We start from the raw sequence: 15,240 nt of genomic DNA, 5'->3' as shown, positions 1-15,240 counted from the left end.
CAGAGGTCCGTATAGTCTCATAACTTATCTCTGACAGTGGCCAGCAGAAAATGTTTCAAAGGAAGGGGCAAGAAACCCCATAATAGAATAACCTGCTCACAGGAAAGTTTCTTTCTAATCCCAATCAGTGAGTGGTTGTTTGGGGCCTTGAAGCATGAGGGTTTATATCCCTTAGAAATGATTTTACCCCATGGAATGTAGCTGTGGATGTTATCATAGAAGAATACAATTTCCATTAGAAACTGCAGTGGGGAGTTAAAAAGGTGGAATGGAATCACCTGGCCTGTGTTGTAAATAAAGAGGGTTCAAAAGTAAAGTCTATCCAAACAGTCTTGAATGCCAAGGTCACTCAGATTTGAATTAATAGATCTATGAACCTATTTTTTCAGTTCCATTTTAAATGTAGCTGAAATCTCTTGTGAGCAGCCATTCTCACAGGATTTTAACTCAAGTTAGCTTCTCAGAGGATTTCCACCAACCAGGATGGTAGAAATCGTGCAAGACCATTTGGCCTTATAATAAGTCTGCCATTTTGGACCAGTTTGTTAGGTTTTGGTGGCAGCACATTTGCACCATAGGCATGCGCATGGGGTGTGCCATGTGTGCCCCGGCACACCCTAATGCCCTGAGCTCCGCCTGGGAAGGCTGCTCCCCCCCCCCCCAGCTGTTTGCCGGGCAGGCTCAAATCAACTGCTTCCTGCCTCCCTGCTCCGGCAGGGGCTGAGTGAGTCTCACACACACACACACACACACACACAAAGCCTTAGGGTTAGGTGTGGGTGGGAGTGCGGGGCTATCAGCAGCAGCACAGCCCCTGCTTGCCTAGGGCTGCCCCGCACCTCTTGGGCTGGTGGCCATGGCGTCCACGTGTATGGCTGCTCCCTGCCAGCCAGGCTCCACTCTGGCCACAGCAGGCAGCAGGTGACCCAAGGGAGCCCAGCTAGGCTAGGGCTGGGTGCAGTGGGAGAAGCTTCAGATACCAGCAGGAGCCATGCGGAGGTGGTGGAAGAGAAGCCCCAGACGGGGCTGGAGCCACGTGGCTGGAGGGAGTGGGGGTGGAGGAGAAGCCCGGACCCCGGCAGGAGCTGCACTTGGGGGAGAAGCCCGGACCCCGGCAGAAGCTGCACTGGGCGGGGGGGTGGAGGAGCCACACTGGGGCAGGGAGGAGAAGCCCTGGACCCTGGCAGAAGATGTGAGGTTGAAGTCCCCGTCTCGGGAGCCCCAGCCACCCTAGTGGCAAAAGTTGCAGGGCTGAAGCCCTGACCCCACTCTGTGTGGAGCTGGCCTGAGCCCCTCTGTCTCCCATCCCACCTGTGGAGTTGGGGCTGCGTGCTTCTGCGGGGCAGTGTTTGGCTCCGCGGGGAGGCTAGGACCCTCATCTCATGGTAAGGGGTCCAGGGCCAGGGGGGTTGGATAAGGGGTGGGGGCAATCAGGGGACAGGGAGCAGGGTGGGTTGGATAGGGGGTGGAATCCCGGGGGGAGGGTGGTTAGGGGCAGGGGGTCTCTGGACGGGGCAGTCAGGGAGCAGGGGGGGTTGGATGGGGCATGGGAGTCCCCCTGACAGACGGTGGATGGGGCATGGGAGTCCCCCTGACAGACGGTGGATAGGGGTCAGGGCAGTCAGGGGACAGGGAGCAAGGAAGGTCCTGGGGGGACAATTGGGAGGGGGGTCTTTGGAGGCAGTGGTCAGGGGACAAGGAGCTGGGGGGGTTGGATGCATCAGGAGTTCTGGGGGGGCTGTCAGGAGGCAGAGGTTGGAGAGGGGTTAGGGGAGGCAGGGAGCAGAGGGGGTTGTAGGGGTCAGGAGTTCTGGGGGGGGCCTGTCAGGGGGTGGGGAGCGGTTGGATAGGCGTGGCAGTCCTGGGGGTCTGTCTAAGGGCAGGGATGTGGATACGGGTCAGGGCAGTCAGGGGACAGGTAGGGGGTAGGGTCCAAGGGGGGCAGTCAGGGGACAAGGCGCAGGGAGGCTTAGATGGGGGAGGGGTTCTGGGGGGCAGTTAAGGGCAGAGGTCCCAGGAGGTGGTAGTCAGGGGACAAGGAGCAGGGGGGGTTGGGAGTTCTGAAGGGGGCAGTCGGGGGGCGGGAAGTAGGAGGGAGTGGATGGGGGTTGGGCTAGGGCAGGGTGGGGCTCCCTGGGTGCACACCCTAATGAAATGGGCTGCGCACGCCTACGATTTGAACCCCGGTCCTGACACAGCCGTGCATTTGAAAGCCATTCTAAACATCTCCTTGATTACACCTTGCCATATATTCTTCTAACAGTAAAGATGAATCCATCTAATTTTCTGGCATTTATAAAGGATCCATCTTGACAGTATTTGAGAGTCTAGTCAGAGTAATAGTATAAGACATTAGTTAAATGTGAACTAGGGCCTAGCCCTTGCAGAAGTGTGTAGTGGGGGACAGAGCAAGGAACCTGCCTCCCACATTGCATGCTCATGGAAGGGAAAATGGCAGTCCCTGTACTTGGCGTGGGGGAAATGCTGGGACTCATCCGATGATGTACCCTATAGGGTACACCTAGCCTCAAAGGAAACGAGGCAAGGGCAGCCTTTATCGTACTGCACTGGCCCACAGAGAGAGAGACTCAGGCTTTGTCTGCACTGGCAACTGAACGACAAAACTTTTGTCATTCAGAGTTGTTAAAAAAACACATCCCCAAAAGACAAAAGTTTTGTTGACAAAAAGTGCCAGTGTGAACAGAGCTTTGTCAGCTGGAGCACTCTCCTGCCGACAAAGCTACCACCGCTCATTGGGGGTGGTTGTTTTTTGTCCGTGGGAGAGCTCTCTCTTGCCGACAAACAGCAGCTACACTGTGCGCTATTTAGCGGCACGGCTGTAGCGGCACAGCCATGTTGCTAAAAGGTGCATAGTGTAGACAAAGCCTCAGACACTGAGTAGCAGCCAACACATTCCCTAGGCACACAGAAGAGCTTGGAGTGTTACCTCTTGGGCGCTGCAACTCCACACCCCTCTCTATTGAGGTCTGTCCCTTAAGAGCCAGTTCCACGAAAGCTTATGCTCAAATAAATGTGTTAGTCTCTAAGGTGCCACAAGGACTCCTGTTCTTTTTGCGGATACAGACTAACACGGCTGCTACTCTGAAATCTGCAGTAAATAGGAGTCTTTCCATTGACTTCACTGATCTCTGGATCAGGCCCTAACGGCACAATCTAGCCCATAAGGAAGTGTTAATGAAACAAATGCTGGAACATACCTATTGCCGTATAAGTAGAATCCACTGATTCGTCTTGTCTATATCCTGTCACCAGCACTGGCCATACACCAGCTACTTTAGAAGAAGCCTTTGAAGATTTCACATTACACTTCAGCAGTGGAAGTGTCTTTAAATTGTTGAAAAATATGTTTGTTTTCTTCCCCTATAGCACAGTTCATTTTTAGCTTCTCTCTCTTTCTCAGTCAGAAAGGGACCTTCTGGCCAAAATAGTCTCTTCACAAACTTCCACTTAATTCATAGGCGCTGACTTTTTTTTTTTTGCCCGTAGGTGCTTTTGAAGAGGTGTGTGTGCGTGTTTGGGGGGCCGAGGTGTCACTGTGCCAGTTTTGTGGGGAGGCTATTTTCAACATATTTATACACGTCTTTCATATTCTAGTTATTGAATGTGTCTATCATTGGTGTCTTTCCTATTTCAATAATGATTCAATTGTTATGAAGTACATAATTACTAGGGCTGTCAATTAATCACAGTTAACTCACGTGATTAATTAAAAAATTAATCATGGTTAAAAAATAATTGTGATTAATTGTGGTTTTAATCACACTGTTAAACAATAGAATACCAATTGAAACTTATTAAATATTTTGGATGTTTTTCTACATTTTCATATATATTGTATTGTGTTGTAACTGAAATCAAAGTGTATATTATTTTTATTACAAATATTTGCACTATAAAATTATAAACAAAAGAAATAGTATTTTTCAATTCACCTCATTCAAGTACTGTAGTGCAGTCTCTTTGTTGTGAAAGTGCAACTTACAAATGTACTTACAAATGTATATATTTTTTGTTACATAACTGCACTCAAAAACAAAATAACGTGCATTATTTTATTTTTGAATGCATGTTTTTTGTACATAATTCTACATTTGTAAATTCAACTTTCATGATAAAGAGATTGCACAACAGTATTTGTATTGGATGAATTGAAAAATTGTATTTCTTTTTTTTCTTTACAGTGCAAATACTTGTAATCAAACATAAAGTGAGCACTGTACACTTTGTGTTCTGTGTTGTAGTTTTGTATCATCTGCTACCTTTGCCACTTCACTGCTTACCCCTTTTTGCAGATCATTTATGAATATGTTGAACAAGCTCTGCTCCCAGACCAGTACAAGCCCCTCAGGGGACACCACTATTTACTTCTCTCCATTCTGAAAATGGACCATTTATTCTTTTAACTGGACTGCCAGGGAAAGCTTTCAGGATCATCTAACGATTCTCAATTTAGTTTAATGACAAGCCTTTTGTTATCTTAATCCCCCTGCCTCTGTTTATAAAGAAACTCCCTGCCCCAAGGGCAGAAGTTGTTAGCAGCACAGAACTCATCACATACCACACTCAAACTCTGGCTCCTGGGTGTTGAGCACACACTATTCCTCCCCCCCCATGGGTGCTTGAGCCCTGGAGCACCCACAGAGTCAGCGCCTATGAATGAATTCATCATTTTTGTTAGGCCTGGCAAGCTCACTTAGTTTCTGTTGCTAATTTGCTATTCCAAAGGCTATTGCTTGTTCCCAGGGTTGAAAAATACTGTTGTTTGTATATTTTGCTTTGGAACAGCATGCCATTTAGCTTGTTTGTCCATAATCTGTACTTTACAGTAATACACAGGGTATCAGATTCATTTTGCAGCTGGATTGCTTTGATGTAATGTCATGTTGTAATACCAAAGGAGAAATAAATTACACCGATGATGAACTACAGCTGTGTGCAGCATTCCTCTGCTTTAGCTGTTTTAGGGTAGAGCTCTTGAAGGACTGTCTGATTTCTGTTCTGTGCTATACTTACTGGCCTTGTGAAAAAAATGAATCTTGAGGAAGCATCTGAATAAAGAGAGGAGGTGGAGCTAATGCACTAGGAAATTTGCTCTATGCACAGGCGGTTTGTGACACGTGGCTTAAACATCCGGCAAAATAAATAACCCTCCAAAGACATGTGGGGAGATAGTGTTTGTGTTTCTGTGTATTTACATACGTATGAGTAGGATGGACAATGTAATCAACAGTCCCTGGCTATGCTGTATTCTGATAATTCAGAGGTCAAAAGAACATCCTAGCATGTAAATGAATTGTAAACATGGGATATCTCAGTATTCATCTCTCTTTGAAATGTACTGGGAATGGTGGAGGAACAAGCAAATTGCCATATGTTACTTTGTATTGCTAAGTACCGGTGATGGATCTCCTTCAAAGTCATCCTAATGACCTTTTGTTCCCTGAGGCATTCCAACTTGTCAAAAGACATGAAATTATATAAAAGATCCTTTGGTCCTGATTCTGTCATCTCAGGTCTGCTTAGACTTCATCAGGGGAAGTTTGAGTCACAACACTGAAGTCCCAGTTAAGCTGGTATGCCCTGAATATGACATTTGGACATTGGACTATGACCTATGAACTGAATTCTAAAGGAACTCTTTGCAACTACAAAGCTCACCATCTCTGCTGTGAATCTGAACCTCAATGAATTGAACTCATGTCTGTATGTATGTTGATCTTTTAACCATACTCTCTCCCTTTTGTTTTTTAATACATTTTAGTTTAGTTAATAAGAATTGGCTGAAGCATGTATTTGGGTAAGATCTGAAACATTCATTAACCTGGGAGGTAATGTGTCTGGTCCTTTGGGATTGGTAGAACCTTTTCTTTTATATGATGAAATAAGATTTACAGAAATTTTCATCATATTTGACGTGGCTGGATCACTTTAAGGGAACTATGTTGTTTGGACTTCTGAGTAACCAGTGAGGTAATAAAGAAGCTGCTTTATGCTGGCTTGGTAAATCTAAGTATTGAAATATTCACCAGCTTTTTGGGTTTGGCTGCCCCATTCTTTGCAGTTCACCTTAATTGAGTCACCACAGCTGGCTCCCCACTAGGACCCCGGTCACAGGGTTGCATGGAAGAAGTTATAAAGTCAATAATGGGAGAAGGAAAAAAAGCCTGGAGACTGGTGTCACTGGCAGAATGTAGGGGCTGAAGGGGAATGTGAAAGATTGTTTATTTGTATTGTATTGTAGTCAAGCCTACGGGCTCCAAACAGAGACCAGAGCCCCACAGGACTAATTGTTGTAAAAACAAGTAGTAAGAACCCAATCCTGGCCCCCAAGAGTTCACAATCTAGATGCAGCAAGTGGGTGAAACTCAAAATAGGATAATTGTGGCTGGAAAAGAGAAGTAAAACAAAAACATTTTGCATAGGAAGCAATAGACTTAGCTCGCCACCTGCCTAGCCATTATGAGCTATAAGATGTAGGCTAAGGAAGAGGATTATTCATTGAAGAATTAAGTTGAAGAACTAGTAGCTTTTCTAGACATCTACAGAGAGCTAAGCAATCTCAGTCTTCTCTTCCATCACACACTAAGGCTCCAATAAAACCTGGAATTGATTTTCTGGGGAATGTCTCTACTTCACTACTGCCAAATTCATGGCCAGGAATATTGAGAAGATATTTCCAGGGCATCACAAGTTCCATGCTGTCAAATTCTACTCATCAAAATATAGACCATGACTTATGCAATACTGTAAATACTAGCCTGGGGTGAACACAATAGAGTTTGAGATTTTGTAAGTCTTGAACAATTTGTTTACAAAGATTCAGAAAACCAAAGTTGAAGTTTAATATATCTACAGTATATAAGATGAATGATTTCATGATAACTACACTGTAGTTTTGATATTTGTATGTGCCACAAAGTCCTATTCATTTACTAAACTATATTTACAGTAAGTTACAATGTGCATCAAAAATAACTTCATTGTAGTTACTGTGTATAATTCAACACATAATTCTTAGTTGAAGTTTACCAACATTATGAACCATTTTTTGTCAATTACATGAATTTCTTAGTAGATATAGTGTATTGGTACTTAATCTATAATTAGAGAGAAGTTCAGACCAAAACCTTGAATCCAAAAATACTCCCAGATCTTGGGAAATCTCACATCCAACTCCAATAATCACAGAAAACCTCTCAATATAAAATGAACAGAACAAAAAGTCTGAATTTGAACTTTGCAGTTCAGACTCTTCTCTATGTTGCAGTAAAAGCTTTGTTTCCTCTCCTTTATGGCCCCAGCTCAGTAAAGCATCGCTATTCAAGATAGCACTTAAAACACATACTTACCTTTAACCATGTGCTAAAATTAAACATGTGCTTAAATGTTGTCCTGATAGGGATGAACTTAAACACATGCTTAAGTGCTTTCCTAAATCAGATCCAGAATTATGTATTAGTGAGAGAAGATCCCTGCCAAAAGCTAGACTTACGTAAGTAACCTACATTTGGCATTTCATTTTTCATTCGAGTTTCTTTCTCTGCACCCTCTTCGCACAGTCTCATCTAAGTGGAATGCAAACTCACCATCACTCAAGCTTGATTTGAACTTTCAAAGTCAATATTAAAGTTGGCTCAAAATTAGGCAAGATGAGTATGTCCACCTCTAACAGAACCCCATAACTACATAAGCAAAAAGAGTTTGTTGATACATAATAATGAAAACAAACAAAACTTTAATCAGTTTCATTTACTTTATATATTGGTCTCAATCATCAATAAACAAAGGAAAAGGGACAAATTACTTTTCCTTGCCCTGCCTTCTGCTTTTGTTATTGGAGAATGAATTATTTATTTCAATATAACTGCTCTGAATTGTTTGATTATTTGAAGAAGCTGCGAATAAAAATGACATTTCTCTCTCTGTCAGCTAATGCTCCTCCTGAATTAACATAAGTTGTGGAGAAAAATTCTGTTATATCTAAATATATATTTTGAAATGAATTCTCAGCAAGTGACTAAAAGAAAGTAAAATCAAATAAATGAATGAAGAAGCTTTAAAAATAAAGTTCAAAATAAAAACCATATAACGCCTTGGGACAGTACTAGTTCATTAATTTTTTTAAAGCATAGATGAATAGATTTTTTTTCAAAAGGATGACTTAGTCTTATTAAATATAAATGTCTAAACCATATTTGTTGATAAGACACTAAAGTGGTGTCTGATCTGAATAACCGGTCATTGGTTAAACACTATAGAGTTAATACATACAGAAATACACACTTCTTTGAAAAGAACTTTAAATATTACATTCACTAGGCAAGTGAGTCCCACAGGCATGCCATAAAGGGAACCTTCCAAACTTTCCTAAACCCTGTACTTAAAATATTTTTACAGTACTTTGATATATTGTAAATTAAATATATTGAGCCTGAGTCCCATTTACAGTAAATCCTCCTTACACCACTCTGGTAGGGTAAAGGGGACTTAAAGTGCATGTAAACATAGTTTAACTCTCACTTTAAGACTCCTTCACTCTAACAGAATGATAGAAAGGGGCCTTATTAAAAATGAGAATCAGGCCCACTCGGTTTTCTTTTAAACTGAATCCTGTAAATAATGTAGATAAGATAAAGAGGATACGCTCTTCTGCTGAATTTACAATTCCCCTTTGTCAGTCCACATACACAGTTTAATGGCCAGGCCTGAGTCTTAATAGTTGTTTATTTCCACATGTTTTCAGTAGCGTACTCTCTGCAAAGAGGCAAGGCTGAGTTTAGAATTAGAACATCTAAAATGCCTAATAATCTTTACTTTAAATATGTTTTTATTTCTAGTGCTCACTGACGTATTTCTGATATCAAAGCATTTCATATTATCCAGACTTTTATTTTTTAGGGTTTGAGAGCTGCTTGAGCCTTTTCCAAAATCTCGTCTCTAATTTTTGGGTAACTTGGGCATATCTTCAAAACCTAGTGAAAAAGAAAAGATGGACAGTCAATAAATTAGGCACAAACTATTTCATAATCTAATTAAAAGTTTTCGGTAGAACTTACATCATGACAAACTTCTATTGCCTCCACATATTTCTTATCTTTCAGGTAATTGAAAGCAAGTTTGAAACCTGCAGAAGGGATGGAAAAGATGTGATTTCATTGGACTTGAACACAAAAGTACATGTAGTCTTAAGGCTTAACAGTTATTAAATAGCACTTCAGGCAAATAACTCTGATGAACTCATGTTAAAATATGATAGAACTGCATCAAAAGAATTTACTTGTAACTTGTGGTGCAAATATTTTCTACAAGGGCATTTTAATTGGATTAATTTATGTGTGATGTTAGCAAAATGAAAAGTCAGAAGTCCTTAAAAGAAAAATCCCTGATAAGTAGACAGGGTTTATGCACCCTTTGAACCTAACTCAGCATGCAGTAAAAGACAGTTACCTTTTCCGTAACTGGTGTTCTTCGAGATGTGTTCCTCATGTCCATTCCATGTTAGGTATGTGTGCTCACCACATGCACCGGTGCTGGAAGCTTTTTCCTCAGTGGTATCCATAGGGGACCAGCTCTGGAGCCCTCTGGAGTGGCACTCACATGCTGCGGTATAAGGGCACCGCCGGCTCCCCACAACTCAGCTCCTTCTTGTCGGAACTCCAACAGCGGGGAAGGGGGGAGGGTTATGGAATGGACATGAGCAACACATCTCGAAGAACACCATTAGGGAAAAGGTAACAGGCTTTTTTTCTTCGAGTGCTTGCTCACATCCATTCTATGTTAGGTGACTCCCAAGCAATACCAATGGAGGTGGGTAGGAGTTCATAGACGTGTAGCTTGTAACACAGCTCTGCTGAACCCAGCATCATCTCTGGCTTGCTGGGTGATGGCGTAGTGCGCCGTGAACATGTGAACCAAAGACCACATTGCGGCTCTGCAAATGTCCCGGATGGGAACATGTGCCAGGAAGGCTGCCGAGGATGCTTGTGCTCTCTTCGAGTGGGCCTTCACCAGAGGCGGCAGATGGACCTGCGCCAACTCATAACAGATCCGGATGCAGGAGGTGATCCAGTTGGCGATCCTCTGAGAAGACATCGGAAGGCCCTTCATCCTGTCTCCTGTCACGATGAAGAGCTGCATCGACCTACAAAAGGGCTTAGTGCACTCCAGGTAAAATGCCAAGGCACGTCGGATGTCCAAGGCATGCAACCACCTCTCCTCTCTGATCTTGTGCAGCTTAGGACAGAACATCAGGAGGAAGAAGTCCTGGTTGACATGGAAGGAAGACACCACCTTCAGCAGGAAGGCTGGATGGGGTCTCAACTGTACAGAAGACTATACATGACGGTTCCGAGGTCAAGGCTTTAATCTCCGACACTCGTCTAGCCGATGTCACTGCCACAAGGAAGGCAACTTTCCACGAAAGGTGGGAAATGGAACAAGAGCTCAAGGGTTCAAAGGACGGACCCGTGAGTCTAGAGAGAACCAGACTGAGGTCCCATTGTGGGACAGGATCCCTAACGAGAGGGAAGAGCCTTTCAAGGCCCTTCAGGAACCTGACTGACATCTCGTGCGGGAACACTGATTTACCCAGGATTGGCGGCTGAAAAGCTGAGATGGCAGCTAGATGAACTTTGATAGAAGAGAGGCCACACCCTGATTCTTCAGAAGGAGCAGATATTCCAAAATGGACTGCAGAGAAGAGCGCGTTGGGGAGACACTATGCTCAGATGCAGAGAGGGAGAACCTTGTTCACTTCGCCAGGTAAGTCACTCTAGTGGAGGGTTTTCTACTTTCTACTGCCGCACCTCCTTGGAGCAAGCTTGTTCCTCTGGGTTCAACCATGCAGCATCCACGCCATGAGGTGGAGGGAGGCGAGGTTGGGGTGCAGGAGGTGACCGTGATCTTGCGAGAGAAGGTCCGGGTGGTTGGGCAGAAGCCACAGGGGGGCTACTGCCAGATCCAAGAGCAGTCCAGGATCTGGCCCAAAGTGTATAACATTCATTAGTCATATGCAGTAGGTCTGGAAACCAAGACGGATTCTTCCTTTCAGTCTTTCAGCTTATAAGAAATCTTTTCCAAATATGCTAATACCTCCATCTCTACAGAGATCTCTTCTGCACTCCTCTACATGCAACTATTTTGTACTTGGCCCTTCTGCAAATTTTCACTTTTCTTACACTATTATGCAATATTAAAATTAGCTGTCAATAAACTCTTAGCAGCATTCTGGACCAAATACTGCCCTTAGTTACACCTCTGTAACAGCACGATCTTTAGATTGGTTGCATAGGTGTAACTGGGGGCAGAAGCATCTATTACATCATCACAATTTGTTACACTTTCAGGAATAAACGTGCTGGATGATATTCAGTGGAACTTGAGCTCGAACAGTACTTTCTCAACTCACCGACAGCAGGGTTTGCTTGATTACTGTATTTCCAAGCTAATTCATAATTAGTTGCAGCATCCTTATAGGCCTGTTCTTTCTCCATGATAAAACCCATATATTCATAAGCTTTTGAACAAGACTAAAAAAACAAAACCACAAAATGTTACATCATTATTGAGAATACTTAGCAAACCCAAATGTCATAACAGCATTGATCTTTCATATCTTAGTGAATTTAAATTGTGATCAAGATTGTAAATACAGGAACTCAAATTCTATTTTCCAATTAAATATAAATGTAAAATTCACTGTTTCCTCTGTCTGGTTTTCTTATTAAATGTATAGCTTGATGTTTTATTCTCAAGATAATAATAAGATGTGTACTAAGACACAGAATGCGCAACAGGACCAAGTTAACATTACCGTTGTGAGCTTAACTTTTGCATTTCCTGGCTTTTTGTAATTTAAAATGTGCAACCTTAACGTTGCATTAATTGTGTGTGCGTGTGTGTGTGTGTGTGTGTGTGTGTGTTTAGGGTCACAATAGTAAAATCAATAATGAAACTCTCACCAATTTCAATGTGATGAAGATTTTGCCATTAACTATCATTAACTGAATTATTATTATCCACTACCTAATTTTATTGTAAATCAGGTTCTAAATTATAGCTGCTCCTTATAGCTGTTACTTTTGGGGTTATTGTAAATGGCTATTAATGAAAAACTCTATTTGTGTTCCTAACTGGTCACAATGTTTTCTGACCTTTCAAGATCTCCTTGTAAACACCTCCTTTTCCTCTCACCTTATTGTATTGTAAGCAGCGTTTCAGTTGTTCAGTTGCAAGATCGTACTTTCCGCTTTTGCAGTATATGTCAGACAATAACATCCAACTTTTTTCTAATTCTTCAGCATCAGATAAAGTCCAGTTAGCTTTGGCTAACCGCTTTAGCTGGGTTCTGGCCTTGGGAGTCTGTTTCAGAATCATATAGGCTTGGGCCATTGCCAAAATAGCTGGAACGCTTTCCCTCTAAGAAATAAAAGCATAAATACTATTGTTTAAACTTTAAGCTCTTTCCATGGTCTAGAAACATTATTGGTTTTATTTTCTTACTTTAAAAGTTAACAACTTTCATTATTGAACCAAATTTCACTTGGATTATTAAAAACAACATGGTGGTCAACAGATTGTTAAATAAACTTTACTATTTTCCTTATGCTATCTAGTCTGTCATAAACAATTAGAGATGACAATCTAATGCCCCCATCTTGCAACTGAATCCATTCAGACAGACCATTATGATCACACCGTGTAGATGGATCTACAGATGAAAGCATTACATGAGAGTTATGTATTTTATTATTATGATGATTAAGAATGAGAAGCCAATGGGACTCCAAGCACACCCAAGATCCACGTGTGGATCCTATTGTAAAACTGAGGTCCTAGATGTATTGGTATTTGGGGTGACAAGGTAAATGTTAAGAACAAACGACCTCAAATTTAACTATGACATTCTAATATGTTTATAAAGAATGTCCTCTCTCTGTCCCCATGAAAGCACCTAGGATGGGTGTGTACAATCATAAAGCACTGTATAGAACAACCCCTCTCCCCCCACTAATATAATGAAAAACAAACAGAATGGTAAACACAAAAACAGACAGCTAGGAAGGTAAAAGGAAAATGTTCTACATATAAAGGCCAACAGTGGTCACAATAAAAACAACCTTTGAAAAAGAAGAGTTTTCAGTTTTTTCTTAAAAGTGAGTATAGAAAATACCAAGGGGGAAAATATTCCATATCCCAGGAGGCCATGGTAGCAAACACACAACTGCAATGATACAGTCCCTTGGAACTGGGTGTTGTCGGAGTGTGCTAGCACAGTTGTGCAATGCAGTACAGCACAACTGGGACTATCCAATCCTCGACTAGCCAAAGCACTCTGTTAACCAAACCAGGGTCTGGGGCTCAATTCTGTCTAGTGCTGAGCATTTTACCTCCTAGTTAGCAAATCATTTATGCCTGTGCTTATCTTTAAGCGTTCATGTAGTCCTCCTGAAGTCAGTAAGAGTACGCATTTGTTTACAATTAAGCATGTCATAAATACACCTCTACCCTGATATAACGCGGCCCGATATAACATGAATTCGGATATGACGCGGTAAAGCAGTGCTCTGGGGGAGGCGGGGCTGCGCACTCCGGCGGATCAAAGCAAGTTCGATATAATGTGGTTTCACCTATAACGTGGTAAGATTTTTTGGCTCCCAAGGACAGCATTATATCGGGGTGGAGGTGTACTTCACTTGATTAAGACCAAAGTGCTCAGCAACTTGTAGGATCAAACTCCTGTTCCCCAACATTTAGTTGATTACAATGAAAATTCCCTTAATTAACCAAAACCTCAATAATCCAAACTTAAATCATGCACTTCATATAATTAAAGCATTCATCAATGAAAATGAAAAAATCTTACCTATTTTCTTTTCATAATATTAAGAATAACTTGATCTGACTGATCTCCAGACTATGTTGAAAGTACAATATATATCCTACTCCCACTTATTTCCATTCTGGCAGTAGCAGCTTTGCTACTGAGTACCAGTTGTTGAAAGCCTGTACAATTGTACATCTATTAAGAGGGACTAGCTATTTTCTCACAATTTGCAAATAAAACATCTCCTTTTGAAAATTTAGTCCATTAAGTTTTCAAAACTCTGGGTAAAATCCTGCCTCTATTGCGGTCAATGGGAAAAACTCTGTTACTTCAATGAGGCTAGGATTTCAACCACTGACTTTGTAGAAAAGGTTCATCCTGAGATCAGAGTACAGTGATGCTGGCAGAATGACAACAAAAAGAAAGCTAATCAGACATTCTACAGCTTTATCTCTATCCTGCTGATGTTGCAGCGTGCAGTTTTCTCTCTTTTACTGATCATCTAACAAGGAAATAACAAAACACACATTGAAACAGTAACACCTTATAATGCCTGTTAAATTAATTTCAAAGCTGTTATCTTAAAATTAAGGAGAAAATGTGTGGCCACTCCATTGAAAATACTCCTAGTAAAAACCAAAATGTTATCTATTAGCATTTTACAACAGAAAGGAACCCTAAGATGAATTGAAGAATTTTCTTACCTCATTTTGGGCCATTTCTACAAATACACTGAGGGCTTTCTCCACATTAATTTTGTCTTTTGTGGCCATCAGACAGCAGTTCTTTAACATCTTCATCTGATTTTGTCCCTCTTGTGAGTGAGGATAAAACTCTTTAAGTAGTTTCTCAGCTGTGTGTATCCCATGTTGCTCAGAGTCTCTCTTCTCTTTTAAGTTACTGTTAAAATTATCATTAAACATCATACATGATGATTCCTAGTGTGTCAAATCCTGTCTAATGATAAAGCAATATCTTTTAATTCTAATAGCACCATATTTAACAGAGGAGATTTGCATTTCTTCTTCTAATACATCATAACTCACACATATTAGATTACAGACCATTGTCCCTTCCAGACCAGAGCGGAAGCACCTTAAACTGCCATTCCCCATGTATCTATTCTGTGTCTAAATACAGGCCTTCAGCCTCCAGGTCTCTCAGTCCAGTACTTTCCACAAGCATTAAATTCGCCTCCTTTCTTTTAAACCCACAAATATGGCAAACGTCTCTATTTTCTGTTAGTGAATATAGTGTAGAGGGCACAGCTGAACTGAAATGCTGTGTTTAGCCTCTCTTTACACATGTAGCGGGGAAAGAAATGACCAGAGCTTTATGTTAGTCTGAGACTTATAATGGAAAATGAATTTGATATTCCATTATGTTTCTCTATT

The 15,240-nt window shown here is 41.7% G+C and overlaps 1 protein-coding gene across 2 annotated transcripts in view; it reads right to left on the bottom strand.

Annotated features, from left to right (window-relative positions):
* Positions 1 to 7,778: 7,778 nt before the first annotated feature.
* The window catches only part of TTC21A (tetratricopeptide repeat domain 21A), a 70,389-nt gene continuing 62,927 nt past the window's right edge, over positions 7,779 to 15,240 (bottom strand). For both annotated transcript variants that reach the window (XM_054021234.1, XM_054021233.1), the window contains 5 exons: positions 14,551 to 14,746; positions 12,214 to 12,438; positions 11,429 to 11,549; positions 9,078 to 9,145; positions 7,779 to 8,993 (listed from right to left, as the gene is read on the bottom strand). In XM_054021234.1, coding sequence (XP_053877209.1) covers positions 8,916 to 8,993; positions 9,078 to 9,145; positions 11,429 to 11,549; positions 12,214 to 12,438; positions 14,551 to 14,746 — 688 coding nt within the window. In that variant the 3' untranslated portion in view covers positions 7,779 to 8,915. The remainder of the gene's footprint in view (positions 8,994 to 9,077; positions 9,146 to 11,428; positions 11,550 to 12,213; positions 12,439 to 14,550; positions 14,747 to 15,240) is intronic.

Source organism: Malaclemys terrapin, chromosome 2 (genome assembly GCF_027887155.1).
Source record: "Malaclemys terrapin pileata isolate rMalTer1 chromosome 2, rMalTer1.hap1, whole genome shotgun sequence".
Classification (NCBI taxonomy): domain Eukaryota; kingdom Metazoa; phylum Chordata; order Testudines; family Emydidae; genus Malaclemys; species Malaclemys terrapin.
The sequence above is the reverse complement of the archived record's forward strand: the minus strand, read 5'-3'. Positions and strand labels throughout refer to the sequence as shown.